The sequence below is a fragment of the Pan paniscus genome, chromosome 20 (assembly GCF_029289425.2).
Source record: "Pan paniscus chromosome 20, NHGRI_mPanPan1-v2.0_pri, whole genome shotgun sequence".
Lineage (NCBI taxonomy): Eukaryota > Metazoa > Chordata > Mammalia > Primates > Hominidae > Pan > Pan paniscus.
Window position 1 is genome coordinate 44426788 of NC_073269.2, and position 27918 is coordinate 44454705.

At 51.8% G+C, this 27918-nt stretch overlaps 1 protein-coding gene across 4 annotated transcripts in view; it reads left to right on the forward strand.

The window, feature by feature from the left end:
• SIPA1L3 (signal induced proliferation associated 1 like 3) overlaps positions 1-27918 on the forward strand; it is a 312831-nt gene that overhangs the window by 224914 nt on the left and 59999 nt on the right. For all 4 annotated transcript variants that reach the window (XM_034944253.3, XM_034944252.3, XM_055103150.2 and 1 more), the window contains 5 exons: positions 1565-1816; positions 2954-3091; positions 13186-13313; positions 22443-22561; positions 24664-25091. In XM_034944253.3, the coding sequence (XP_034800144.2) occupies positions 1565-1816; positions 2954-3091; positions 13186-13313; positions 22443-22561; positions 24664-25091 (1065 nt within the window). The remainder of the gene's footprint in view (positions 1-1564; positions 1817-2953; positions 3092-13185; positions 13314-22442; positions 22562-24663; positions 25092-27918) is intronic.

Consider the following 27918-nt stretch of genomic DNA (forward strand, 5'->3'; position numbering starts at 1 on the left):
TTCCAGCCATGGCGCTACCGAGGGGTGCGGTGTGTCGGGCCCTGGGTGCCAGAGCGCATCCACCTCTGTCTTAGTCTGTTTTGTGCTGCTATGACAGAATATATGAGATCGGATAATGGATAAAGAACAGACATACATTTCTCACAGTTGTGGGGGCTGCAGGTTCAAGATCCAGGCACTGGCAGGATAGGGCCTGGTCTTTCTGCTTCCATGATGGGGCCTTGAATGCTGTGACCTCTGGAGGACAGGAACGCCACGTCCAAATACAGCAGAAGAGAAGAAGAGAGAGAGTCCACTCCCGCAAGCCCTTTCTATAGTGGTATTCATCCATTCATGAGGGCTCTGCCCTAAGCTCCTCCCACTAGTCCCCACCTCCCAACAGTGGCATTGGGGGTTAAGTTTCCAACACGTGACTTTTGGGGGAACACACATCCAGACCATAGCAGCCTCTGAACCACCATATCCACCAGTTCTTTTGCTGGGTGGCCATGAACGGGGTGGCTCCAGGGAACTCAGGAGACACTCAGAGGATCAGCTCGATGGGGGCTTGGGCGCTTCCAGGCTGAAGGCTCCTCTGAGCTCAGCTCTCACAGCTGCCAGGAGGTGGATTTCATGAGCATGGCTCGGGGACCCCTCCCATGCGGCGCTGCAGTGGCAGTGGAGAATGCCAGCCCAGCCGGCGGATCTCCCCGCCTCAAGCCAGGAGCACCATGGTGCATGTGCCAGCCTGGTCTAGGGGGAGTCACAGGTCTCTCTGCATCTATTTCAAGGTTGTAGATTTCATGGCTTTTTTTTTTTTTAACCACCCCACAAAGTAGGTCACCTGCTCCTCTTCCAGCTGCCTTTAAGATTCTTTGGAACAAGGCAGTTACTGTCTTTTGATTCTGAGGACATCCGCCTTTCTCGCCCTGAGTACCGCTAAGGGGGGCCAGGCAGGTCCGTCGAGGACACTGGCAGCTGTGTGGCCTGGGTCAGGTAGAAGCGAGGGGTGGGAACAGAGAATTCGAGTGGGAGGAGGGAAGAGGAGATGAGGTGGAAAGGGACAGGCAGTCGGAGCCCCTGTGTTGGGTCCCGTCCTGGTTGAAGACTCTGAGCTGGTAAGTTTCAGACCATTTTAAGGAGTATTCACTCGACTTTTAAAATAGGCCATCCCCAGCCGGGCGCGGTGGCTCACTCCTATAATCCCAGCATTTTGGGAGGCTGAGGCGGGTGGATAACCTGAGGTCAGGAGTTCGAGACCAGCCTGGCCAACATGGTGAAACTCTTTCTCTACTAAAAATACAAAACTTAGCTGGGCGTAGTGGCGCTTGCCTGTAGTCCCAGCTACTCAGGAGGCTGAGGCACGAGAATCGCTTGAACCCAGGAGGCAGAGGTTGCAGTGAGCCAACATCATGCCGCTGTACTCCAGCCTGGGCGACAAAGCAAGACTCTGTCTCAAAAAAAAAAAAAAAAAAAAAAAAAAAGCCATCGCGGTTTATATTGGGCCAGGAAAACCCAGCCTAGACAGCAGGCCCGCGTGTTGGTGGGCTGGGGCCTTTCTGAGTAATGCAGTTTTTCTCCCCAGGGGTTGGCCGGAGACCTATGACATGAATACCTCGGAGCCCAAGACGGAGCAGGAAAGCATCACTCCTGGGGGCCGGCCCCCCTACCGCAGCAATGCTCCCTGGCAGTGGAGCGGGCCCGCATCCCATAACTCTCTACCAGCCTCCAAGTGGGGCACTCCAACCACTCCTGGCCATGCCCAGTCCCTGAGCCGGCCCCTGAAGCAGACCCCCATAGTCCCCTTCCGGGAGTCCCAGCCACTGCACAGCAAGAGGTAAGCACCTGCTGGGGGGACGAATACTTCCCAACCCCCACCAGCCCACACCCATCCTCCGCCCCTCCCTCTCCTCACTATTTCCTCCATCGTCTTCCTTGCCTCAGGCTTTCGACCTTCCTTCTTATCCTTATGTCTCCCTTGTTCCTCCCTCCCTCCTTCCCTTCAGCTTTCACCATGGGCCTCTTGTCTGGGGACCCAGTGCTGGGGAGCTCTGGGTTAGAAATCCATTATACTAAGTAGACGACTGAAGCTCTGCTTTTTAGGCTGGGCACGGTGGCTCACGCCTGTAATCCCAACATTTTGGGAGGTCAAGGCAGGAGCATTGCTTGAGGCCAGGAGTTAGAGAGCTTGGGCAACATAGCAGAACCCTGGCTCTATAAAAAACATTTATTAAAAATTAGCCAGGCGTGATGCACACCTATGGTCCCAGCTGCCCAAGAGGCTGAGGTGGGAGGATGGCTTGAGCCCAGAAGTTGGAGGCTGCAGTGAGCTGTGATTGCACCACTGCACTCCAGACTGAGCAATACCTTATCTCTGAAAAATAAAATAAAATAAAACTGTTATTTTTAAGGTGAAGGGACTGATAAGCACAAAATTTAGGACAGTGACTTCTTCCTGGAGGAGGCAGGGAAATGGGAAGTGGGGAAGCCCACGGGTAGATGTTAGCACCACCGTTCTAGTCCTGGGGTTGGCTGGTAGCTTCAGGGAGTTTGTTTTATGATGATGACAAATATAACTTAACAGATACTCTTCTGAAGATATTATATATTAAAAGATAAAAAGAAAATTTTCCAAAAAATGAAGGAATCCAACTTGCAGAGGGACATCTTGTCCCCAGGGGGCAGAGGCGAGAATGGTCTTGAGCAGCCTGCAGAAGCTGTGTGTTGCGGGCAGCCGCAGTGGATCCGGGAAGAGGGGGCCCAGGAGCATCCCAGCTTCTCTCGCCCTGTGCTCAGCATCCTCCCCTTCATCCTGAGCAGTGAATAGCAGAAGGGATGTGGCTGGGCGGGGGAAAGTTCGGTTGGTCTGTCTGTCTGTCCGTCTGTCCATCCATCTGTCTGTCCGTCCATCCTCCCAGGGCAGGGGTACCCTCCTACTCACCCTCTGCCTCCTTCCTCCCCTGTCTCCTTCTAGGCCTGTCAGCTTCCCAGAAACCCCTTACACAGTATCACCAGCAGGGGCCGACAGAGTCCCTCCCTACCGACAGCCTTCTGGGAGCTTCTCCACCCCCGGCTCGGCCACCTACGTGAGATACAAGCCATCCCCAGAAAGGTCAGCCTCTCTCAATTCTTTTCATGTTAAGGGATCTGATGAAAGCTGTGCCTCCTTCTTCCCCAGCAAATGCACACCCCCACAATTCTAGTTGCCATTTTATGGTGTTTCTGGACCCCTGAAGGTCCTCAGAGGAGCCCCATGGGGTGGTTATGTCTCATGTTTTGGAGCAAAACTGGGCCGGGCTGGGCAGGACCCATCGTTGGCTTTCCTTGCAGCAGAATTTTGATTGCTGTTCTCTTGACACCTGTCGAGCAAGAGCATCCACTATCCAGCACGGCCATGCATCTAACTCTCTCCAGCCCTAAGCCCCTAGGACCAGGCCGCCAGCATTACCCAGTTTTCGAGATCTTTCAGGATTCAGTTCTGCCCACTTGCGTCCATCTGCAACCTGGCAGCCTGAGAGATCTCCCCAAACCCTCCATGGCTCCCCACCAGCCTGAGAGAGCTCCCCAAACCCTCCATGGCTCCCCAGTGCCCTCAGGATAAACTTGGCATTCAAGGCCCTTCAGGCTCTGGCTCCGGCTGAGCTTATTCCCCAGCTGCCTTCAGCCCTCGTGCCCTCTGTTCTTCCTCTGCCCCCAGGTCCCTGTCTCAGGGGCAGCCACATCAATCCTAGTCCTTGGGCCTGAGCTGTGGGCCTCATCCTGTGAATGTCCCCTTCCTCCTTCTCCTTGCAGTGGTCCTCCTCCTGAGCATCTCTGTCACCCACCCTCTCCTCCTTTCCCTGTTCTCTTGCCCAGGCCACCACAGTGGGCTTCCAGCCTTCATCTCACCTCCCCTGGTCTACCCTCCACTCAACACTCAACAGCCAGAGGGATCTTTCTGTGTCTTTTTTTTGAGACCACTCTGTCGCCAGACTGGAGTGCAGTGGCGCAATCTCAGCTCACTGCAACCTCCACCTCCCGGGTTCAAGTGATTCTCCTGCCTCAGCCTCCCAGGTAGCTGGGACTACAGGCTCTCGCCACCACGCCCAGCTAATTTTTGTATTTTTAGTAGAGACGGATTTTCACCATGCTGGCCAGACTGGTCTCAAACTCCTGGCCTCAAGCGATCCGCCTGCCTCAGCTTCCCAAAGTGCTGGGATTACAAGTGTGAGCCCGTGCACTCGGCCAGATCTTTCTATACCTGAACATGCCTGTCCCCTGCTCCAAACCCTCCCACCACTCCCAGAGCCCTCAGGACACAGCTTTGGCCCCTCCCTGTGGCCACCAGGGCCCCTGCGAGTCTCGTGCAGTGCCACACTTTAGCCACACTGGCCACTCCCAGCTTCCTAGGGGGACTGTCTGTATTTCAGAGCCTTGATGGTGTTCCTTCCTTGGCCTGAATATGCTTCACACTCCTCGCCCACACTCCCCCCATCCTACCAACTCAAGCTTCTGTGCCCCTCTCCAGAACCCTTCTCTGGAGCTCCCTCTTGAGGCAAGGCACTGCCCCCCAATTCCTGTGTATTTCCTGACCGTGGCCTTGAGCACTCTTCATCCTTATTAGCCAGCTAAGAGTGTGTGTGCTTGCGCACGTGCATGTATGTGCACCTGTAAGAGAGCGAGAGAGAGACAGAGAGGGTAAGCGTGCTCTTCAAGACCTCCCATCCCATAGTACACAGTCCGACACATGGCTGATCTTTGGTATATATTGGATGAAAGGATGGAGTGAGTGGGTTTGTTAAAATGAAACCACCTGCCTTAAGACCAGGGATCAGGCCACCAAACCAGTGGTTCTCAATCTTTAGCAGGCATTGGAATCACCCAGAGGAGGACTTGTTAAAATACAGATTATTGGGCCTGAGCCCCAAATTTCTGACCTGGTAGGTTCGGGGTGCTGCACCAGGGACCATTCTCTGAGAGTCGCCACAGTCATCCATTGTTAGATTCTAAGCCTCTTGTTCAATTGAAGAAACACGCCCACTGTTTCTTCTTCTAGTAGCCACCATTCAGCTTTCATTCAGCAAAGGGTCTCAAGAGCTTTCTGGCGTGCCAGGAGGAGTATTTGAGATAATCAATTACGAGGGGGTTCTGTAGTCAGCCCTTGCTGACTGTGATGGAGAGGATCGTAAAAACCATGTGCACTCTGATGAGCACTCTAATAGAGGAAGAGGGAACACAGCCCAGCACTGGAGGTCTAGACTGGCTGCCTGGAGGAGGTGACATCTGAACAGAACTTTGAGGGACTAATAGGAGTCTGCGACAGAGAGGAGAGAAAAAGTCATTCCAAACAGAGTAAAGGCCACAGACATGAACAAGCAGGATGCTGTGAAACACAGGAGAATCAGAGAGGAATCGGGTGTGTGCGGGACATGGGGTGTGGGGGCACCCAGGTGACAGCAGGGGCTGAGGTTGGAAATGGCAGTCAGAGTGACTCACCAGTAACAAAAGTGGTGGCAGTGGTGTTACCGAAAGCTCTTGGGGACTGTTGTTTTTGTTTTTTTTCCCCTAAAGTCTTGGTATCTGCCTTTATTATTTTATTTTAACTTTTTATTTTGTAATAATTACTGAGTCACAGGAAGTTGCCAAAAAAAACATACAGGTGGCCGGGCACAGTGGTTCACGCCTGTAATCCCTGCACTTTGGGAGGCCGAGATGGGTGGATCATCTGAGGTCAGGAGTTCGAGACCAGCCTGGCCAACATGATGAAACCCCGTCTCTACTAAAAATACAAAAAATTAGCCGGGTGTGGTGGCACGCGCCTGTAATCCCAGCTACTCAGGAGGCTGAAGCGAGAGAATCGTTTGAACCTGGTAGGTGCAGGTTGCAGTGAGCCAAGACTGTGGCACTGTACTCCAGCCTGGGCAACAAGAGCAAAAACTCCGTCTCAAAAAAAAAAAAAAAAAAAAATACAGGGAGGTCTTGTGAACCTGAACCCTTCACGCAGCCTCCCCTATTGTTAACATCTTGTATGGTTATAACGCAATATCAAAGCAAGAGGTTGACATGGGTACAGGCCTACAGCTTATTCAAAATTCACCAGTTATACATGCACTCATTTGTGTGTGTGTGTCTGTAGCTCTGTGCAATTTTATCACATATGAAATGTTGTGTAACCATCACGAGGTGCCTCATGCTACCCTTTTATAGCCACACCCATCTCTTCCCCCTATGCCTAACCCCTGGCAACCATTCACCATTCATCTGTTCTGAGGCTCTTTTTTTTTTTCGGAGACAAAGTCTCACTCTGTCAGCCAGGCTGGAGTGCAATGGCACGATCATATAGCTCACTGAAGCCTCACTCTTCTGGGCCCAAGCAGTCCTCCCATCTCAGCTTTGCAATTAGCTAGGACTGCAGGCATGCACCACCACACCCAGCCAATTTTTCTTTTCTTTCATAGAGACAAGGTCTCGCTGTGTTGCCGAGACTGATCTTGAAGCCCTTGCCTCAAGCCATCCTCCCACCTGGACATCCCAAAGTGCTAGGATTACAGGCGTGAACCACCACACCCAACCTGTCTTTTAATTATTGTTATTTCATGATGAATGTTAGATAAAAGGAATCAGATGTACGTATGCTTCAGAGGTTGTCTTTTTCACTCAGCAGAATGTCCTTAAGGTTCATCCACGTTGTCGCAAGTCTCTAGTTCACTCATTATGCTGTTTATTCCGTGGTCTAGATATACCACAGTTTAACCACTCACCCATCAAAAGACATTTGGGGGAGTGCATATTCAGGGCACTCTGAATCTATGCTGCTGGGTTGAAATAAAGTTTTTTAAAATATTAAAAATATATTTTAAAAAGATTTAAAAAGACATTTGGGTAGTTTCCGAGTTTTGGCTATTATAAATATTCATGCAGTGAACATGTACATTCAGGCATACAGGTTTCTGCATGAAAATAAGTTTTCATTTCTCTGGGATAAATGCCCAGGAGTACAATTGCTTACCGTATGGTAAGTCCATTTTTAGTTTGAAAAGGAACTGCCAAACTGTTTTCCAGAGTGTCTGTATCATTTTACATTCCCACCAGCAGAGCGTGAGTGATCCGGGTCTCCACATCCTCACCATTTGGCATTGTCACTGTTTTTCATTTTAGCTACTTTGATAGGTGTGCAGTGATATCTCACTGTGATTTTAATTTGCATGTTCCTAATGGCTAAGGATATTGAACACCTTTTCATGTCTTATTTGCCAACCCTGTATCCTCTTCAGTGAAGTGCCTGTGCGTGTCTTTTGTGCGTCTTCTAATTGGGTGTGATGGTGTTCTGTGTCTGAGAGTTCTTTGGACATTCTAAATACAAGTCCTTTGTCAGATATGCGATTTGCAAATATTTCCTCCCAGCCTTTAGTTTGTCTTTTTTACAGGGTCTTTCACAGAACAAAAGTTTTTTATTTTATTTTTTATTTTTATTTATTTATTTATTTATTTTGAGACGGAGTCTTGCTCTGTTGCCCAGGCCGGAGTGCAGTGGTGTCATCTCGGCTCCCTGCAACCTCTGCCTCCCAGGTTCAAGCGATTCTCATGCCTCAACCTCCCATGAAGCTGGGATTACAGGTACGCACAACCCTCCCAGCTAATTTTTGTATTTTTAGTAGAGGCAGGGTTTCACCATGTTGGCCAGGCTGGTTTCAAACTCCTGGGCTAAATCGAGTGATTCTCCTGCCTTGACCTCCCAAGGTGCTGGGATTATAGGCATGAGCCACCACACCCAGCCTAAGTTTTTTATTTTGATAAAGCCCAAATTATCTTTTTTTTATTATTATTTTATGGATCAGGTTTTTGGTGTTGTCTAAGAACTCTGCTTAGTGCTGGGTCCTGAAGATTTTCTCGTGTTTTTTTCTGGAAGTTTTACTCTTTTACACTTAAGTCCATGATCCATTTTGAGTTTTGTTTGTTTTAATTTTTGTGTAAGGTGAGAGGTTTAGGTTGAGGTTCCTTTATTGCCTATGGTTGTCTGATTTACTCCAGTGCTATTTATTGAGAAGGTTACCCCCACTCCACTGTACTGCTTTTGTTCCTTAAGGCAAAAATGGGAGAGTGCAGAATTAATTGGATATCCTTGTGTGGATCTGTTTCTGGGTTCCATTGATCTATACGTATGATCTCAGTGAGTCCTCCCAGCAACTCCTTGAGGTGGGTAGTTTAATTACCCTCATTTTACAGAGGGAAACTACAGCTCAGTGAGGTGAATTTGCTTGGCTGAGGTCACTCTGCCAGGACGTAACAGAGCCAAGATGAGAACCCAGGACTATGGTTCCAGAGGGCTGACCCTGACGCAGAACTTTGGGAGGCTGAGGTGGAAGGATTGCTTGGGCCCGGGCTGTCAAGGCTTCAGTGAGCCAGGTGTGTGACATTGCACTCCAGCCTGGGTGACAGAGTGAGACTCTGTCCCAAAATAATTAATTAATTAAGAGGGAAGGGGCCGGGCTCGGTGGCTCAAGCCTGTAATCCCAGCACTTTGGGAGGCTGAGGCGGGTGGATCATGAGGTCAGGAGTTCGAGACCAGCCTGGCCAAGATGGTGAAACCCCTTCTCTACTAAAAATACAAAAGTTAGCTGGGTACGGTGGCAGGCGCCTGTAGTCCCAGCTACTCGGGAGGCTGAGGCAGGAGAATCACTTGAACCCGGGAGGCGGAAGTTGCAGTTAGCTGAGATAACGCCACTGCACTCTAGCCTGGGTGACAGAACAAGACTCCATCTCAAAAAAAAAAAAAGAGGGGGGAAGGAACTGGATCACTTGCCCACCCCTCAACCCCTGGCAAGGTCACATTGCACCTCTGTGGCTGTGTTAACTGTGAGGATTTACTCAAGTCACGAGACAGAGGGCTGGCTGCCAGAGTGGAATCTGGGCAAGCAGGAACGGAGGTGATGGCTGCTGGGGTGGCAGCCAACAAGGCTACATCATCTGACCATCATTTTGCCCAGGCATCCTGTCATTCACCTGTCTGTTGTTCCATCGGTTGATGTGGGAGATTGACAGAGCGGGCTGGAGCTCTCCGCCCGGCGAGGCTCCTGCCCACAGTCCTGTCTGTTTTGGTGCTTTCCTCTGTGGCCAAGAGGGAAGCTCAAGCCAGCGTCCCGTAGCCCAACCCTACTCCCCGTAAGGTTCCTCCCCAGAGTCAGTACCTCCAGCTTCTGCCTGGAGACATCTGAAACCATAGCTAGTCAGCTCATCCCAAAACACCAAACCCTTTATAAAGTGAGTTATCTTCCAAGAAGAGATAATTACTTTAAAATTACTCAGATGAGGTTAAAGACAGCAATTTGATCTTCTCTTCTGCCGGGGATGTTTCCCCAGAGCCGTGTGTGATGAGATGCTGGAATGTCCCGATTTCCAATCAGTTTGACCAGAATTGGACAGTGATAGACATGGTCTCAAATGGGATATATTCAGCATCCCAATGAATGGTCAACATAGGTCAGTGTGCATTGGGATAATAAAAAGTCTTGTTAGTTGGGTGGGGCACAGTGGCTCACACCTGTAATCCCAGCACTTTGGGAGGCCGAGGTGGGCAGGTGCAAGCAGATCACTTGAGGCCAGGAGTTTGAGACCAGCCTGGCCAATATGGTGAAACCTCATCTCTAATAAAAATACAAAAATTAGCTTGGCATCTTGGCGTGTGCCTGTCTTCCCTTGGGAGGCTGAGGCAAGAGAATATCGCTTGAACCCTGGAAGCGGAAGTTCGCGTCACTGCTGCACTCCAGCCTAAGCAATAGGGCAAGACTCCATCTCAAAAAAACAGAAAAAGTCTTGTTAGCAAGAGAAGTACATGGTTGGATAAAGTACGGGTTGTCTGATTGGGGAAAGTAGCTGAGAGATGAAACAAGGTAAAATATGCCCAACTAAAGAGGAGGGTCTATGTATTACGATTAGGTTTAGCTGCATAGTATACAAAATAGTGGTTCTGACAAGATGTTTCTTTCCCCACATTGACGGGAAACCAGGCCCCCCCTCCTTGATGTATTGCTGTCCTTGGCCTTTTGCCTCCTGGTTCAAAGTGGCTGTTCAAGCTGTAGCCTTGAGGAGGCGGTGAGGCAAAGGCACCCGCAGCACACTCATGAGGAAGCTTCGAGACTGGAAGTCATGTGTGGCACCTCCACTTTTATCTCATTGGCCAGAGCTGCAAGGGATCCTGGGACATGTAGTCTGGTGATCCAGTCTCATTGCTGCCCCAGATACAGTTGGGATTCTGTTACCAAGGAGGAAGGAGAGGCTAGTCATTGGGAGCAGCCTGCAGCATCCGCCACTCAGATTTTCCGCCCTCCCCGGGCTCATCCTAGCCATTTTTCCTGAGTGCTGAGGATTTCACAGCGACTTTTTGGGAAAACTGAGTAAGTGCATCAACACTCTGAACTCCAGCAAGGATGGAGCCACATTTTACCAGGCAGCTAGCCAGGTGTGAAGTCAGCTAGTAAGATGAAGATTGCTTATAGTCAAAGTTGCTTTTGTAAAATCCCTTTGATTGCTGGAAACTGGGCCCTCAGACATTGAGAAAAGTAAGAATTCACGTTTCGTACTTCCTGTGTTTGGGCCCTGTCTTCCTTTCCTGGAGGTGTCAGAGGTCAAGGTCTGGTTGAGGGCAGGGAGGATGGTGTGTTTTTTCCTGGCAAGTGAGTGGAGTTGAGTTTTCAGAGAGTGCAGTGCCCCTTGAAACACCTCTCTACTGTGCTCAGGGCATTGAAGCCAGGGGATTAGGGCAGGGTCCCTGTAGAGACAGTCCTGGCTTTGAGCTGGCAGGGTGACCCTGGATAAGTCAGTTACTTCCTCTTTGGCATCTTGGGGGATCCTAGTTTATCACCTCACCTCCCCCTACCAGATCCTCCCAAGTTGAAAGTACAGATGCCAGGAGCCAACCAGGGAATTGCAATATCAACACTTTTTTTTTTTTTTTTTTTGAAATGGAGTCTTGTTCTGTCGTCCAGGCTGGAGCGCAGTGGCACAGTCTTGGCTCACTCCTGCCGGGTTCAATTTAACCTCCTGCCTCAGCCTCCCAAGTAGCTGGGATGTCACAGGCACACACCACCACACCTGGCTAATTTTTATATTTTTAGTAGAGATGGGGTTTTGCCATGTTGGCCAGGCTGGTCTCGAACTCCTGAGCTCTAGTGATCTGCCTGCCTCGGCCTCCCAAAGTGCTGGGATTACAGGCGTGAGCCACCACACCTGGCTAATATCAACATTATTAATGGAGGCTCAGTAACTCCCCCAGAGCACAGGGCCTGTGTCAGTGAGGTGCTTCTGGCTGAAGTAACCAAATTTTGGCTCAAACATTGTAGGAATTTGTTATCTCACAGAAAAGGAAGCTCAGGAGCAGGGCAGGTTCCAGGGAGGGTGAATCCAGCGTCTTGACCACATTATCAAGGGCCAGATTCCTTCTGCCTCCTCTCTTCCACCATCAGAGTGGGTCTTACCTGCAGCCTGGTAGCAAGAGGGCAGCAGCAGCTTATGATGTTAAATCTGGACCCAGCAGCATCTGGAGGGCAAAGAGAGGCCATCTTTTCTTGTCATCCCTCTTAGGAGCAAGGAGATTTCCCAGAAGCCTCTGGGCAGACTTACCCCATTTCAGTCAGACGGTACTGGGTAACAGACACCTGAAAGTCTCCGTGGCTTAAATCAGCAACGTTTATTTCTCAGCCCCTCCACAGTTCCACTGCTGGTTGGCAGGGACCTCTCAGGACCCAGGCTCCCCAGGCAGCCAGCAACTCCAAGTCACTTCCCTGACAGCTCAGCTATGAGCGCTGGTCACATGACTCCATTCAGCCAGTCTCAAGGGACCTGGAAGTGTGTCCTGCCACCTGCTTGGAAGTGGAGAACTGGAATGTTTTGTGGGCGTCTTAATAACTCACCTCCCTTCGTGTCTCATCAGCCAAAATTTTGTCACAGGCCTGTCTCTGAACCAACCTCAGACAGGGAGAAGACTTTCTGCCACGACCGGCTGTGATCCAAGGAGGACTGGACGTTAGGAAGTGTCTACAAGATTCACCCCATGGTTGTAGACAGGGCCACTGGGGCCGGGCATGGTGGCTCACATCTGTAGTCCCAGCGCTTTGGGAAGCTGAAGTAGGCAAATCACTTGGGCCCAGGAGTTCAAGACCAGCCTGGGCAACATGGTGAAACCCATCTCTACAAAAAATACTAAAAATTAGCTGGGCATGTAACATGCAGCTATAGTACCAGCTACTCAGGAGGCTGAAGTGGGAGGATCGCTTGAGCCGGGAGGCGGAGGTTGCAGTGAGCTGAGATTGTGCCACTGCACTCCAGCCTGGTTGACAGAGCAAGACCCCATCTCAAAAAAAAAAAAAAAAAAATAGAGAATGCCACTGGGACAGGAGGGCACAGTGAGAGCCTTCTACCACCACCTCCCTTAAATCCTAGCCTTGCATGTGGGTGTGCAAAGCTGGCCTCCAGGAGGACCTCTGTCTAGGGGATAATTTTATTCCATCCACTCCCCAACTCTATGAGGTAGAAAATGTTACCTCGTGAGCTGGGCGTGGTAGGACACACAGAGTTCTAGCCCATCAGCCAGGTGTCCCAAGTCACCATGTGTCAGGAATCAGCCCCTGCCTAAACACTGGGCATGACGGGGCATCCTTCAGTCCTGAGAAGAAGGACCTACTGTTATCGCCTCTTGACAGCTAAGGAAACTGAGGCTGTGGGCTAGGAAGTGGCTGCATCTGTCTAGGCAAGAGGCCATGGTGAGCTTTGAAGCCCCAGTTGCCCAACTCAGGGCCTGCTGCACCCATGAATGCTTCCCAACCTGCTGTCTCCATCAGAGCAAGGCAGCCCGAGAGAGGCCTGGGGCAGTAGCTGCTGGGGACATTCACCCCATGTCACAGCCAGAAAACAGGACCCCTGAGAGGAGCCCAGGGGTAGGGCTGTCGGCCCAAGCGGCCTCTGCCCCCTCCTTCCCTTAGGAACCCGCCTTGCCCCGCCGCCACCAGCTCCCTGGCAGGCTTCCCAGGCGAGACTCTCATCCCGGACCCGCAGCTAATAGCACGTTTCCAGGCTTACTCATCCAGCCTTCCTAACCGCTTTGTATCATCCACAGCGGAGCCTCCCGTGTGTCTAAAACCCACTGGCGAGCAAGGCTCAGGCTCAGGCTCAGGTGGTTTTCGACATAGGCTGATCTTTCACCCTGGGCACGTCTCTTCTCATCCCCTGCAGGTACACGGCTGCCCCACACCCCCTGCTATCTCTTGATCCCCACTTCAGCCACGATGGGACGTCTAGCGGCGACTCCTCTTCCGGTGGCCTGACCAGCCAGGAGAGCACCATGGAACGCCAGAAGCCAGGTAGGGCCCCCACCAGCTGCTGCGCCCACCCGCCTGCCTCACTCTGCAGGACCTCTTACTTAGAGCTTGACAGGCAACACTCCCCCTCCTGTGAGTGACGGATAAAACACAAAAGAAAGCTGTAAGCGCCACGTGTAAGACTAGAGAGGGCACCCAGGAGAGCAGCGGAACCAGCGAGCGAGATCCTTATCCGTCCAGACAGGGCATCGGCAGGTGGCGTCTGCTCCCGCTGATAAGGCCAGAGCCGGCGTGCAGCTGTGTGACACGGAGCTGGGAGCCACCAGGGAAGGTAGCTGAAAAAGATTAAGCATTGAGCTCTCAGGAGCAGGACTGGCTGCGTCCCATGGCTTTTCATTACGTAAACCCTCCTGTGTTGTTTTCAGCTTTTATGGACATACGGCACATGTTAAGAGCCCACGTGGCCAGGCGGGGTGGCTCACGCCTATAATCCCAGCACTTTGAGAGGCCGAGGTGGGAGGATTACCTGAGGTCAGGAGTTTGAGACCAGCCTGGCCAACATGTGGAAACCCCATCTCTACTAAAAATACAAAAATTAGCCGGGCATGGTGGCATGTACCTGTAATCCCAGCTACTTGGGAGGCTGAGGCAGGAGAATCGCTTGAACCTGGGAGGCAGAGGTTGCAGTGAGCTGAAATCGTGCCACTGCACTCCAGCCTGGGTGACAGAGCAAGATTCTGTCTCAAAAAAAAAAAAGAGGCCAGGCCAAGGCGAGCGGATAATAATTTGAGGTCAGGAATTCGAGACCAGCCTGGCCAACATGGGGAAACCCTGTCTCTACTAAAAATACAAAAATTAGCCAGGCGTGGTGGTACATGCCTGTAATCTCAGCTACTCAGGAGGCTGAGGCAGGAGAATTGCTTGAACCTGGGAGGCAGAGGTTGCAGTGAGCCGAGATCGAGTCACTGCACTCCAGCCTGAGTGACAGAGCAAGACTCTGTCTCAGAAAAAAAAAGAGCCTACATGATGAAGACACAGCCTGATAACCTATCACAGAGTGGACACACCCAGGCAGGAAATAGAACATGGCTAGCCTCTCCAAACCCCCATTCCCCTCCAAGTTAGTACCCCCAAAGGAACCCTGTCCTACTTCTCACAGCCTGAGCTTTGCCTGGTTTTGAATTTCATAGAATACAGAATCACACTGTGTCTATTTTGTGTATGTGTGTCTGGTTTCTGTCACTCAGTGTTACATTTGTGACAGCCAGCCAGTGAATGTACATGGTATCGCAGTATCTGAGTGGTATCCCCCGTTGTCTGAATAAGCCACAACTTATTGCCACATCTTGGTGTTGATAGACATTTGGGTTGTTTGCAGTTGGGCTGCCTAGAGCAGTGTTGCTAGGAACATTCTTGTGCCTGTCTTTTGATGAACATATGTTCACATTTCTGTAGGGTATACACCTAGGAGTGAAATTTCTAGGTCATATTTTTAAGTTGATTTTATTTTATTTATTTATTTATTTATTTTTTAAACGGAGTTTCGCTCTTGTCGCCCAGGCTGGAGTGCAATGGCACAATCTCGGCTCACCGCAACCTCCGACTCCTGGGTTCAAACAATTCTCCTGCTTCAACCTCTCAAGTAGCTGAGACTACAGACATGCGCCACCACACCTGGCTAATTTTTGTATTTTTAGTAGAGACGGGGTTTCACCATCTTGGCCAGGCTCGTCTCGAACTCCTGACCTCGTGATCCACCCGCCTCAGCCTCCCAAAGTGCTGGGATTACAGGCGTGAGCCACCGCACCCAGCTATTTTATTTTATTATTCTTTTTTTTTTTTTTTTGAGACAGAGTCTTACTCTGTTGCCCAAGCTGGAGTGCAGTGGCGTAATCTCAGCTCACTGCAACCTCCGCCTCCCAGGCTCAAGCGATTCTCCTGCCTCAGCCTCCCAAGTACCTGGGACCATAGGCATGAGCCACCACTCCTGGCTAATTTTGTATTTTTAATAGAGACAGGGTTTCAACATGTTGCCCAGGCTGGTCTTGAACTCCTGACCTCAAGTGATCCGCCCGCTTCGGCCTCCCAAAGTGCTGAGATTACAGGTGTGAGCCACCACACAGGGCTAGTATGTTTAACTTTATAAGAAGGTGCCAAACTGTTTCCCAAAATGACAAAGCATCTTATACTCTGTCTAGCAACATGTGAGAGTTCTAGTTGCTGCATGCCCTCACCAGCCTCTGTGTTTCATTCATTCCGGTGGGCAGGTGGTGCTACCACATTATGGTTTTATTTTATTTATTATTTTTTAAAAACATTTTTTATAGAGACAGCGTCTTGCCATGTTGCCCAGGCTGGTCTCGAACTCCGGGGCTCAGGTGATCCTCCTACCTCAGCCTTCCAAAGTGCTGGGATTACATGCGTGAGCCACCGCACCCAGCTGGCTTTGTAATTTGAATTTTTTATGTCTGTAATTTGCATTTTTCTGAAGACTGCTAAGATTTGAGCATCTTCTCAATGTGTCTTCCCCATTATTAATCATGTTGTGAACTACTCAGATGAATATTTTAATCATAATTCCATAGAACAAACTTGTAGCCCCTTTGAAGTCTGAGAACCAGCAGATGAATGGGCGAGATGGATTCAGAAGGAAGCAAACAAATGAGCAATGTTAGAAAGCAGTGACGTCAGAGTGGGAGGGGTGGAGATGTCCTCTTAGGGAGTGTCTGAGAATTTCCAGGCAGCTGGGAGAGCTGACCCCATCAGCACACCAGCTCCCCCAGATGCTGTGGGGTATGGAAGAGGCTGCATGCCCCAAGATTCGTGGCCTGGAGAATTCCTCAATATCTCAGCCCATGGTTCTCTTAAACCAGAGACAGTGTCACGCCTATAATCCCAGCATTTTGGGAGGCCGAGGCAGGCCGATCTCCTGAGATCAGGAGTTCGAGACCAGCCTAGCCAACTTGGCGAAACCCCTTCTCTACTAAAAATACAAAAATTAACCAGGCGTGATGGTGCATGCCTATAATCCCAGCTACTCAGGAGGCTGAGGCAGGAGAATCGCTTGAACACGGGAGGCAGAAGTTGCAGTAAGCTGAGATCGCGCCGTTCCACTCCAGCCTGGGTAACGAGAGAGAAACTCTGTCTCAAAAAAAACAAAAACCAGAGACAGTGGTTGGGCTTCAGGGAAGCAGGTCGAACTGCTGGGGCCTCAGCCTCTTTGCTGTCTCCAGGGTGTGCGTGGTTTGCTCCTGTCCTCAGCACATTTGATCATGTCACTGCCTGCAATTCTGTCATCTTTGCTCTAAGACAGATAGATTTGGATCCCTTTTTTCCTTTTTCCTCAGCAAGTTCAGAAAAAGAGAAAAGTGTTGCTTGGCTATTTCATTACACACCAAAGTACAAAATGGGGAGGAAGTGTTTCCTGCATACACCATGGGCCCCAAAAAAGAAACTCACCGTTGCCCTTCCCTTCCCTCTTCTGTCCCCTGGAGCTTGGCTCCCCTCTCACTTCCTTGGGACCTTGTTATAGTTGACTCCTAAAATTGCTGCCACCACACACACACGCCCACATGGATCAGGGGAATCTGTGTTTAGAAATCATCATGAGGCTGGGTGTGGTGGCTCACGCCTGTAATCCCAGCACTTTGGGAGGCCGAGGCAGGTGGATCACTTGAGGTCAGGAGCTCAAGACCAGCCTGACCAACATGATGAAACCCTATCTGTACCAAAAATATAAAAATTAGCTGGGTGTGGTGGCATGCACCTGTAATCCCAGCTACTCAGGAGGCTGAGGCAGGAGAATCACTTGAACCCGGGAGACAGAGGTTGCAGTGAGCTGAGATCACGCATTGCACTCCTGCCTCGGAGACAGAGTGAGACTCCATCTAAAAAATAAAAAAAGAAATCATTGTGAGGTCTAGAATGTATTCAAGACTCAGAAAAAAGGCCAGGGATAGTGGCTCACACCTATAATTCTAGCACTGTGGGAGGCTGAGATGGGAGGATTGCTTGAGGCTAGGAGTTCGAAACCAGCGTGGGCAACCTAGTGGGACTCTGCCTCTACAAAAAATAAAAAAAAATAGCTAGGTGTGGCAGTGCGCACCTATGGTCCCAGCGGCTCAAGAGGCTGAGGTGGAAGGATGGCTTGAGCCCAAAAGTTTGAGGCTACAGCGAGCCATGATCCACTACACTCCAGCCTGGCCGACAGAGCAACACCTGTCTCAATAAAATAAAAAAATTAAAAAAAGGTGGTTCACTAAAGATCGCAAGGATCAGGCTTCGCAGCAGATGTAGGGGTTTGCCCAGCCCCGATGGAGCGAGCCATCCTAATAACAGCCGTACAGTTTCGTGGATTGTCCAGTGTGCACGCTGCACATGGCTTCATGTTTAGTCGTCTCAGGAACGCGACAGGGTGGGCACTGCGACTCCCCCCGGTTAGAGAGGAGGACGATGAGGCACAGAAAGGTTGTCACTTGTCCCAGGTCACTGCTGGTGAGCAGCATAATCAGGATATGAACAGAGCCCTGTTGGGTCCCAGAACCCCTCCGTAAGCTCCACCCACAACCCCTCACCCACAGAGTGTGAGCGTTTCCCAGGCTTCAGAGCACCCAGGTTGGGAGGGTTGCCTCCACGGTCACCGGCTGCCCAGAGACTGTGCCTGGCCCAGGGTTTTAGCATGCTCTCACGCTGTCGCCTGCCCAGCATGTCAAGTTTGGGGTAGGAAGGCCAGCAGGTCACTGAGGGCTGATCCAGAGAACTAGGGGACAGGATCAGGGCCTGCTGAGGGCAGAGCTGGGGCAGGAGAATGCAGGGGCAGCCAGGATGGGGAGGAAGCTGCCCTTTCACCTGTGCATGCATTCAACTGATGATGCCACCAGGCTGGGCGCCAGGGATACCGGGTGAGCCAGGCAGGCATGTTTTCTGCCTTATTGGAGCTGAAAGTCTGGTGGGAGAATTGGACAATAACAGGGACACGATGATGATAAAACATTAACAGTAATGCCGAGTATAAAGTGGAAACTAGGCCGGGCACGGTGTCTCATGTCTGTAATCCCAGCACTTTCGGAGGCCGAGGCAGGCGGATCACTTGAGGTCAGGAGTTCGAGAGCAGCCTGGCCAACATGGTGAAACCCCATCTCTACTAAAAATTAGCCAGGCATAGTGGCGGGCGCCTGTAATCCCAGCTGCTCGGGAGGCTGAGGCAGGAGAATCACTTGAACCCAGGAGGTGGAGGTTGCAGTGAGCCAAGATTGTGCCACTGCACTCCAGCCTGGGCAACAGAGCAGTCTCTGTCTCAAAAGAAAAAAAAGTGGAAACTGTCACAGTGTGCAGAAAGAGATTTACAGGGTTTGGGGGGCATCTCTGAGCAAATCACATTTCAGGTGAGGTTGGAATAATGCAAAGAAGTCAGTGGGGATGAGAACATTCCAGGGAAAGTGAACAGCTAGTTGGAGACCCTGAGGTGGTGGCGACGAGGCCCATGTGGTGAGAACTGAGATCAGGGAGGGGACAGGGGCAGAGTATGTGGAGCCTCGTGGGCCACGGGGAGGCGGTTGTCCTGTACTGAGAGTGGGACAGGAGCCGCAGGTCTCAGTCTTCTGCGCAGAGGAGGGGCAGGATCTGACTCGGGTGTTCCCAGGAGCCCCTAGCTACAGATTACTGTCAGGTGGGGTGGGAGCAGGACCAGGTGGGGACAGAGGTAGGCGGAGATGCACGATTCTGGATATAGTATTTTAAAGGCAGCGTTAACCAAATTTCTTGATGATGCCTAGTTGTGAGGATGAGAGAAGTCAAGGATGCCACAGGGGGTTTGGCCACAGCAGCTGAAAGGAGAAGCCATGAACTGAGCAGGAAAACTGTGGGAGATGCAGGTTTGGGGGAAGGTACAGCCCTTGGCTTGGCCTTGGCCATGTTCAGTGAGAGGTGCCCAATAGATACCCAAGTGGAGGTGCTGCAGGGCAGCCAAGTTCAAGTGTCAAGTCAGGGGCAGAGGTCAGCCCAGAGGCAGAGCACTGGAGTTGTCCGTTGTCTGTGGTTTTTGAGGCCGGATGTGACTGCCATGGGCTTCGCTCTGTAGAAATGTGGTCTCCCAGCGTGACTGCCCACCTCCCGGGGAGCCAGCACCTTCTGGGTGTATAAAGATGCCCCAAAGAGGAAAACCATCAATGGAGGCAGAGCAGGTGGACAAAGAGGCCAGCCTCCCCACTTTCCTGCATCCATGGTTCCCCAGTGAAAGCCACACAGGCGGTGACACCCTCAACTGAGACTAGACCACGTCCAGCCAGGCCATTCTCTGCAGTGGCCCTGAGTGCCCTGCCCGGTCACCCAGGCCACCTTCCCCAGCAGGAACATGGGCCCAAGGGTACCCTGGGCTTGCACCGGAAGTGGCAGTGTGATTGCAAGCTCAGGGTCCCACAGGCCTGGTGGGCAGTTCTGAGTTGGGCGTATGCTTGGTGTGTGGCCTCAGCAGTGACCTCCTCCCCCTCAGCCTCAGGTCCCACTCCTGTAGTGGACATCCTAGGTGTCTCTCCTTCCAGGGCAGTTTGTGGGGGGTCCAGTGAGATAATGCCGGCCAAGCCCACGGCCCATCATTAGGAGAACAAGAGCTCCTGCCCATCGAGCACTCACTCTCCACCACTGCTAGCATTACCGTTGTTGGTGAAGCCGAGGGAGGAGGCAGGGCTTGACAGCACAGGTGCTAAACTAGGCCGACCTGAGCCCCACGTCCTGCCTGGCCCTTTCCCACTGTGTGACCTTGGACCAGCTGCTTAACCTCTCCGAGTCTTGTTCCACATCTATCGGAGATGCTCCTGATACCCACTTCACAGTGGTACTGGGAGGACGCAGCAGGGTAATGTATGCAGAGTGCTTACCGTAGCGCCTGACACAGAACGCACGCTTAATGGGAATTATCATTATGTTAATGATCTTGAATACCATAGTGATCAAAAGTCAGCTTTGGGGTTAAATCACTGGCGTTCAGCTCCTCAGTTAGTGCATTTGTAATTTCCATAGATAATATCTAAATGCCCTCCACTGGGGTTGGTCACTTTTTATGTGTGTATGTATTTATTTATTTATTTATTATTTATTTTTTTGAGACGGAGTATTGCTCTGTTGCCCAGGCTGGAGTGTAATGGCGCGATCTCGGCTCACTGCAGCCTCCACCTCCCAGGTTCAAGCAATTCTCCTACCTCAGCCTCCTGAGTAGCTGGGACTACAGGCATGTGCCATCACACCCAGCTAATTTTTTTGTATTTTTAGGAGAGACAGGGTTTCACCATGTTGGTCAGGCTGGTCCTGAACTCCTGACCTCAAATGATCCCCCCATCTTGGCCTCCCAAAGTGCTGGGATTACAGGCATGAGCCACCGCACCTGGCCAATTTTTTTTTTAAGGTTAGCAAGATACTTGGTCCAGGCATACTGACTAGGCTGGAGAGGTTAAACCAGTTGACATCCAGAGCAGCTGCTACTCTTTTTTTTTTTTTGAGACGGAGTCTCGCTTAGTCGCCAGGCTGGAGTGCAGGGGTGCGATCTCGGCTCACTGCAGCCTCCTCCTCCCAGGTCCAAGCGATTCTTCTGCCTCAGCCTCCCAAGTAGCTGGGACTATAGGCGTGCACCACCACACCCAGCTATTTTTTGTATTTTTTTAGTAGAGACGGGGTTTCACCATGTTGGACAGGATGGTCTCAACTCTTGACCTCGTGCTCTGCCCGCCTCGGCCTCCCAAAGTGCTGGGATTACAGGCGTGAGCCACCGCGCCAGGCCTGACATCCACAGCAGCCACTACTCTTAAACCTGCTTCACCTTTGGACCAGCAATTCCACCAGTAGCACTCTCTGTCCCACACACAATCCCACGCTTGCTCAAAGTCGCATGTAGAGGGAAGGCCACTGTAGAGGGAAGACTGTTCAAGATAACCTAAATATCCATCAGTAGGAAACTGGCAGGTCATTGATGTACTTAGTGCAATACTTCACTAAGTGGCACGGTGGCTCACATCTGTAATCCCAGCACTTTGGGAGGCTGAGACGGGTGGATCACGAGGTCAGGAGTTCGAGACCAGCCTGGCCAAGATGGTGAAACCCCGTCTCTACTAAAAATACAAAAATTAGCCGGGCGTGATGGCCAGTGCCTGTAATCCCAGCTACTCAGGAGGCTGAGGCAGGAGAATCACTTGACCTGGGAGGCAGAGGTTGCAGTGAGCTGAGATCACACCACTGCGCTCTAGCCTGGATGACAGAGCAAGACTCCATCTCAAAAAAAAAAAAAAAAACTATGTACATATAACCAACAAAGGATTGCTACCTTGCATATGTAAAGAACTCTACTAACCAATAAGATAAAAGATAGTTTGGGCCGGGTGCGGTCAGCTCACACCTGTAATCCCAGCACTTTGGGAGGCCGAGGCAGGTGGATCATGAGGTCAGGAGTTCGAGACCAGCCTGGCCAATATGGTGAAACCCTGTCTCCACTAAAAATACAAAACAATTAGCTGGGCGTGGTGATGCCACACCTGTAATCCCAGCTGCTTGGGAGGCTGAGACAGGAGAATCACTTGAACCCTGGGCAGTGGAGGGTGCAGTGAGCTGAGATCACACCACTGCACTCCAGCCTGAGCGACAGAGCGAGACCCCATGTCAAAAAAGACAGTCAAGCTCATAGATAAATGGGTAAAGGAGGCTAGGCATGGTGGCTCACACCTATCATCCCAGCACTTTGGGAAGCTGAGGCAGGAGGATCACTTGAGGCCAGGAGTTCAAGACCACCCTGGATGCTGTAGCAAGACCTCAAAAAAAAAAAAAAAATTAGCCAAGCATGGTGATGCACACCTGTAGTTCTAGCTACTTGGGAGGCTGAGGCGGGAGGATGGCTTCAACCCAGGAGTTCAAGGTTACAGTGAGCTATGATCATTCCATTGCACTTTAGCTTGGGTGACAGGGAGAGAGGGAAATGGGATATTGCACGGCTTCAGTGAGGCCCTCAGAACAGTGTCTGGCACATAGTATGTGCTGAGATGTATTCTCTGTTACTGAGTGTTGCACTCCAAGGTGTAAATTGATGGGGTCATGCCGTGGGTGAGCAGACAGTCTGGCAGAGGGTCCAGATTCTTCAGGCCCTGGCCTGAGTCACTCCTAACCACTGGTGTGTCTCCTGTTTTCCTACAGAGCCTTTGTGGCATGTGCCTGCCCAGGCCAGGCTCTCAGCCATAGCCGGAAGCAGCGGGAACAAGCACCCGTCCAGGCAGGATGCAGCAGGCAAAGATTCCCCCAACAGGCATTCCAAAGTGAGTCTGGGCCCCACCCTGCCCTACCGGGGGAGCCAGGCCTGCCTGGGTGTGGCCTCTGAGCTTCACACTTGAGCACATCCTCCACCTCTGCCACCTTCCACTCAGCAGAGGGGTTGAATACTTGGTCTGAGTTGGAACCAACCAGGTTCACATTCTGGCTCCAGCCCTCATAAGCCAGGTCATCTTGGGCAAATCCCTTTACCTCCTCGAGCTGCAGTTTCCTCATTGTTCCATCAGTCATGGTAAATCAGCTGCTGTAACAGACAGCCCCGAATCTCAGTGACTTCATACAGTGGAAGTGGATTTCCCTCTCCTGTAACAGCGCAGTGCAGGTATTCAGTGAGCATCTACCCACCATTCACGTGGTGATTCAGAGCCCAGGCTCCCTCCTTCTTGTGGCTCTGCTGTCCCTCAGAGGTTCCAAGCCCTCTGCTGGGTCCCTGCGTCTTTCCAGCAGTGGAGGTGAGTGGGAGAAAAGATCACATGGGAGGTGTTTTTTAGCCCAGGCCTGGAAATGGCATGAATCGCTTCCATTCCATCACGTGGCCACACCTAGCTGCAAGGGAGGCTGGAAAATGTAGTCTTGCATGGCCCAGGAAGGCTGGGAGATGTAGTCCTGTGTGTCCAGGAGGAGGAGATGGTTTGCAGGGGCTCTTGGCAATCTCTTTGTATCCATTCGTTCAGTGGGTGTTTGACAAGCGCTTACAACACTCCAGGCATTGGGACCATGATGATGAAGAGGACAGACCAGCCCTGTCCTCAGGAAGCTGACTTCCCATTTGGGGCAGCAAGCAGTAAGCAGATAAACAGATCTGTTGTATAAGAAAAAGCGCGGGCTGGGCGCAGTGGCTCACGCCTATAATCCCAGTGCTTTAGGAGGCCAAGGCGGACGGATCACCTGCAGTCAGGAGTTCGAGACCAGCCTGGGCAACCTAGTAAAACCCCGTCTCTACTGAAAATACAAAAATTAGCCAGGCTTGGTGGCAGGAACCTATAATCCCAGCTCCTTGGGAGGCTGAGGCACAAGAATCGCTTGAACCCAGGAGGCAGAGGCTGCAGTAAGCCAAGATTGCACCACTGCACTCCAGCCTGAGCGACAGAGCGAGATTCTATCTCAAAAAAAAAAAAAAAACAGTCCAGGGGAGAGAGTGACAAGCACTGCAGCTCAAGGATGATGTGGTCGGAGAGGGCCTTTGAGGGGGTGATCTTTGAGCGGAAACCTTGAGTGAAGGAAGGGGGAGGCCCACGAAGATCTCTCAGGGAAGAGTATTGCAGGCAGAGGGAGCAGCAGGCGCAGAGGCCCTGACGGGGAGTGCCCAGTATGTTCCGAGAATAGCAAGGGGGCCACCATGGCCACAGCAACGTGATCGGGAGGGAGGGGAGATGAAGTTGGAGACCGGGACCCAAGCATCAAAGCCCCATGGGCCATGCTGGGAACTCTCACTTGTGCCTGGAGTAAGATGGAGCCACAGGTGGGGGTCATCATCTAACTCAGGTGTTCTCAGCCTTCTGCTGGCTGCGTGTGGGGAATAAACAGGGGGATGAGGGTGCAGAGAGACCAGGGAGGAGGCTGCTGCACTGGCCCCAGGGGGAGGACAGGACAGGCATGGACAGGACCACGCGGAGCCGTGGAGCAGGAAGTGACAGGTCCCGGATCTGTGTTGAGGACGCGGGCAGCAGGGTTTGCTAGTGGGCTGGACATGAGTGAGAGCAAAAGCGGGGTCAAGGTGAGTCCATGGCTCTTGGCAGGGGCAGCTGAAAGCATGGCCGGCGTCATTGAGATGGGGAAGACGCTGCCGAGCTCAGTCTTAGATTCGCTGAGTCTGAGATGTGGGAAGCATGTTCTGTGCGTGATGTCATTTGTTCCTCTGAGCAGCCCCACGAGGCAGGCTTACTATCACCCTCCATTTTACAGATGTGGAAACTGAGGCTAAGGGAAGGTAAATCACTTGCCCAAGGTAACACGGCCAGTAGATGAGAAGCCAGGATTTGAAGCTGTCTGGTCCCAGGGTTCAGGCCCAGGCAAAGGGAGGACCCAGCAAGGGAAGATGCGCCCCTGCCCTGGAGTCTGGGAATGACACGCTTCTCTTGCCTCTCAGGGAGAACCTCAATACTCAAGTCATTCCAGCAGCAACACCCTCTCCAGCAACGCATCCAGCAGCCACAGCGATGACCGCTGGTTCGACCCCCTGGACCCCCTGGAGCCAGAGCAAGACCCCCTCTCCAAGGGTGGCTCTAGTGACAGTGGCATCGACACCACCCTCTACACCGCCAGCCCTAGCTGCATGTCCCTGGCCAAGGCTCCACGGCCCGCCAAGCCACACAAGCCCCCTGGAAGTATGGGCCTTTGTGGTGGGGGTCGCGAGGCCGCTGGGAGGTCCCACCACACAGACAGGCGGCGGGAGGTCTCCCCTGCCCCCGCAGTTGCCGGCCAAAGCAAGGGCTACCGACCGAAGCTGTACTCCTCTGGCTCCAGCACCCCCACGGGACTGGCGGGGGGCAGCCGAGACCCACCGAGGCAGCCCAGGTAAGCTGTTGCACCTAGTCTGGGTTCTAACCACCTTCCACTTCGCCAGTTCTACTTTTATGGTCCTGATGGTGGGGTTCTCCTCCCCAGAAACACACTCACGGATGAATGCGCCTAGTCATTGGTTTGCTGACAGAATCGAGGGGCTCATGGACCTCTGCCTTATTGCCCATCCATCAGCATTCAGGGACCCCAGGTGGAGGGAAAGAAATCCCTGGCCTTCTGTCTCTCTGTTTTCATCTGTCTCTGGTTCTCTCTGACCCTCTGTCTCTTTTTTCTTTGCTCTCTGCTGATACCAAAAGTTTTTATGCTTTCTAAAGGGTCACAGACTGTATCTGATAGAGTGTATTTGGCTGGAGGCAATAGGAAACCTGACCCACTGTGGCTTAAACAAATAGAGGTGTAACAAACAGTCCCCTAACATGAAGTCCAGAGAGGGCAGAGCCAGGCTAGTGCTGTGGCTTGTGGAGAGCCTCAAGGATTGGCACTCTGCGTCTCCCTGCTCGGCATCTTTACCATGCTGGCTCATGTCTCACTTGCCTTGAGATGGAGCTGTGCTGCCTGGCGAGTGGCAGTTGGGGACAGAGAAGAGGGGAAAGTTGGCAGCCTCTGAGTACCTTTCCCTTCCTATGGAGAAAGCAAACACTTTCCCAGAACCCCTTTCAGCAGCTGGCATCATGGGGCCATCCCAGCTACAAGGAGGTCTGGAAAGTTGTAGTTTGGTCTTCCAGGCTCTACCGTATATGGCGATGGTCCCCACAGAAGCCCTCAAAGGCTTGTTCAGCCCAGCTGCTGGCCCCCACCCAGAGTTTCTGATTCAATAGGTCGGAGCGGGAGACCTGAGAACGTGCATTGGTGTTTTTTTGTTTGTTTTTTAGACGGAGTTTCGTTCTATTCACCAGGCCGGAGTGCAGTGGTGCGGTCTCAGGCTCACTGCACCCTCCACCTCCCAGGTTCAAGTGATTCTCCTGCCTCGGCCTCCCGAGTAGCTGAGATTACAGGTGCCCACCACCATGCCCAACTAATTTTTGTATTTTTAGTAGAGACAGAGTTTCACCATGTTGGCCAGGCTGGTCTCAAACTCCTGACCTAAAGGGATCCTCCCACCTCAGCCTCCCAAATTGCTGGGATCACAGGTGTTAGCCACCATGCCCGGCTGAGAATATGCATTAAGTTCTCAGTAAATGCTGATGCTGCTGGTCCCAGGACCACACTTTGAGAGCCACTGGTAGAGAGGCAGACGGCAGTAACAGAGAAAGAGTAGGCATTGGCTGGAAACGGTGGCTCATACCTGTAATCCCAGCACTTTGGGAGGCCAAGGCGGGTGGATCATGAGGTCAGGAGATCCAGACTATCCTGGCCAACATGGTGAAACCCCGTCTCTACTTAAATACAAAAAAAAATTAGCCAGGCATGGTAGTGGGCGCCTGTAGTCCCAGCTACTCGGGAGGCTGAGGCAGGGGAATCGCTTGAACCCAGGAGGCAGAGGTTGCAGTGAGCCGAGATCGTGCCACTACACTCCACCCTGGCGACAGAGCAAGACTCTGTCTCAAAAAAAAAAAAAAAGAAAAGAAAAGCAGGCATTGGCGAGCCAGCAGCCTGGAGTCCCGACCACACACACTGACGTTCGGATGGAGGCAATGAGCCACCTTCCAGAAAAGGGCACAGAGATGGAAAGAGTATTCTACACAGACACAGAGCTCAGCCTCATCCTCGGACCCCCTTAGGGTTCTGTGACCCCAGCAGGGCTTGCTGTGCTGTAGTGTCCAGTGCCAGCCCCTGAGTCCACAGCCCCACATCCCTTCCTGACCATGCCTGGGGTGGGCTAGCCTGAGTCCCCGATAGCCATCAGGGCTCCGAACCTGGTTGGCGCAGGGATCTTCCTCTCCTGTGGCGCCCTAAAGCCTTTTCCAGTCCTCAAACCCCAGCCTCTCTCCACACAGGACACCCACACTCAGGCAGCCAACTCAGACTTCTGACCACAGTCCACAGTAGAATTGTGTCCATCTATACAGAAATATCTATGTTAAAAAAAAAAAAAAAAAAAAGGTGGCTTTGAGCAGTGGCTCACGCCTGTAATCCCAGCACTTTGGGAGGCCAAGGCAAGCGGATCACAAGGTCAAGAGATCGAGACCGTCCTGGCCAACATGGTGAAACCCCATCTCTACTGAAAATACAAAAATTAGCTGGGCGTGGTGGTGGGCACCTGTAGTCCCAGATACTCGGGAGGCTGAGGCAGGAGAATCGCTTGAATCTGGGAGGCAGAGGTTGCAGTGAGCCAAGATCATGCCACTGCACTCCAGCCTGGCAACAGAGCGAGATTCCATCTCAAAAAAAAAAAAAAAAAAAAAAAGGTGAAGCAGTGGTTTCCAAAATAATTCTTAACCTGTGTGTGATATACTTTGATCCAGTCTACTCTATTTAAAAACTTTTAATGCTGATCAATCCCCACTCAGATGATTTCATGGCTTACAGTGTTCTCTGACAGATTTGAAAACCACTGTGTTTGAGTGATTGTAGTGTCAGCACTTCCCCGGGCACACTGTGATCCAAGGGTCTCCTTGAGTCAAAGAGCCAGGAGAAGGGCTGAAGGAGGAAAGAGGAGACAGACAGAGAGAGACACTGTCTGAGTGTTTTAGACCTCTCAGTTCATCTCCCTAGACAAGTGGCTGTTTGTTTTTTAGAAACAGGGTCCTGCTCTATTGCCCAGGCTGGGGTGCAGTAGTACGACCATAGCTCACGATAGCCTCGAACTCCTCAGCTCAAGTGTTCCTCCCACCTCAGCCCCCCAAGTAGCTGAGACTACAGGTGTGTGCCCCCATGCCCA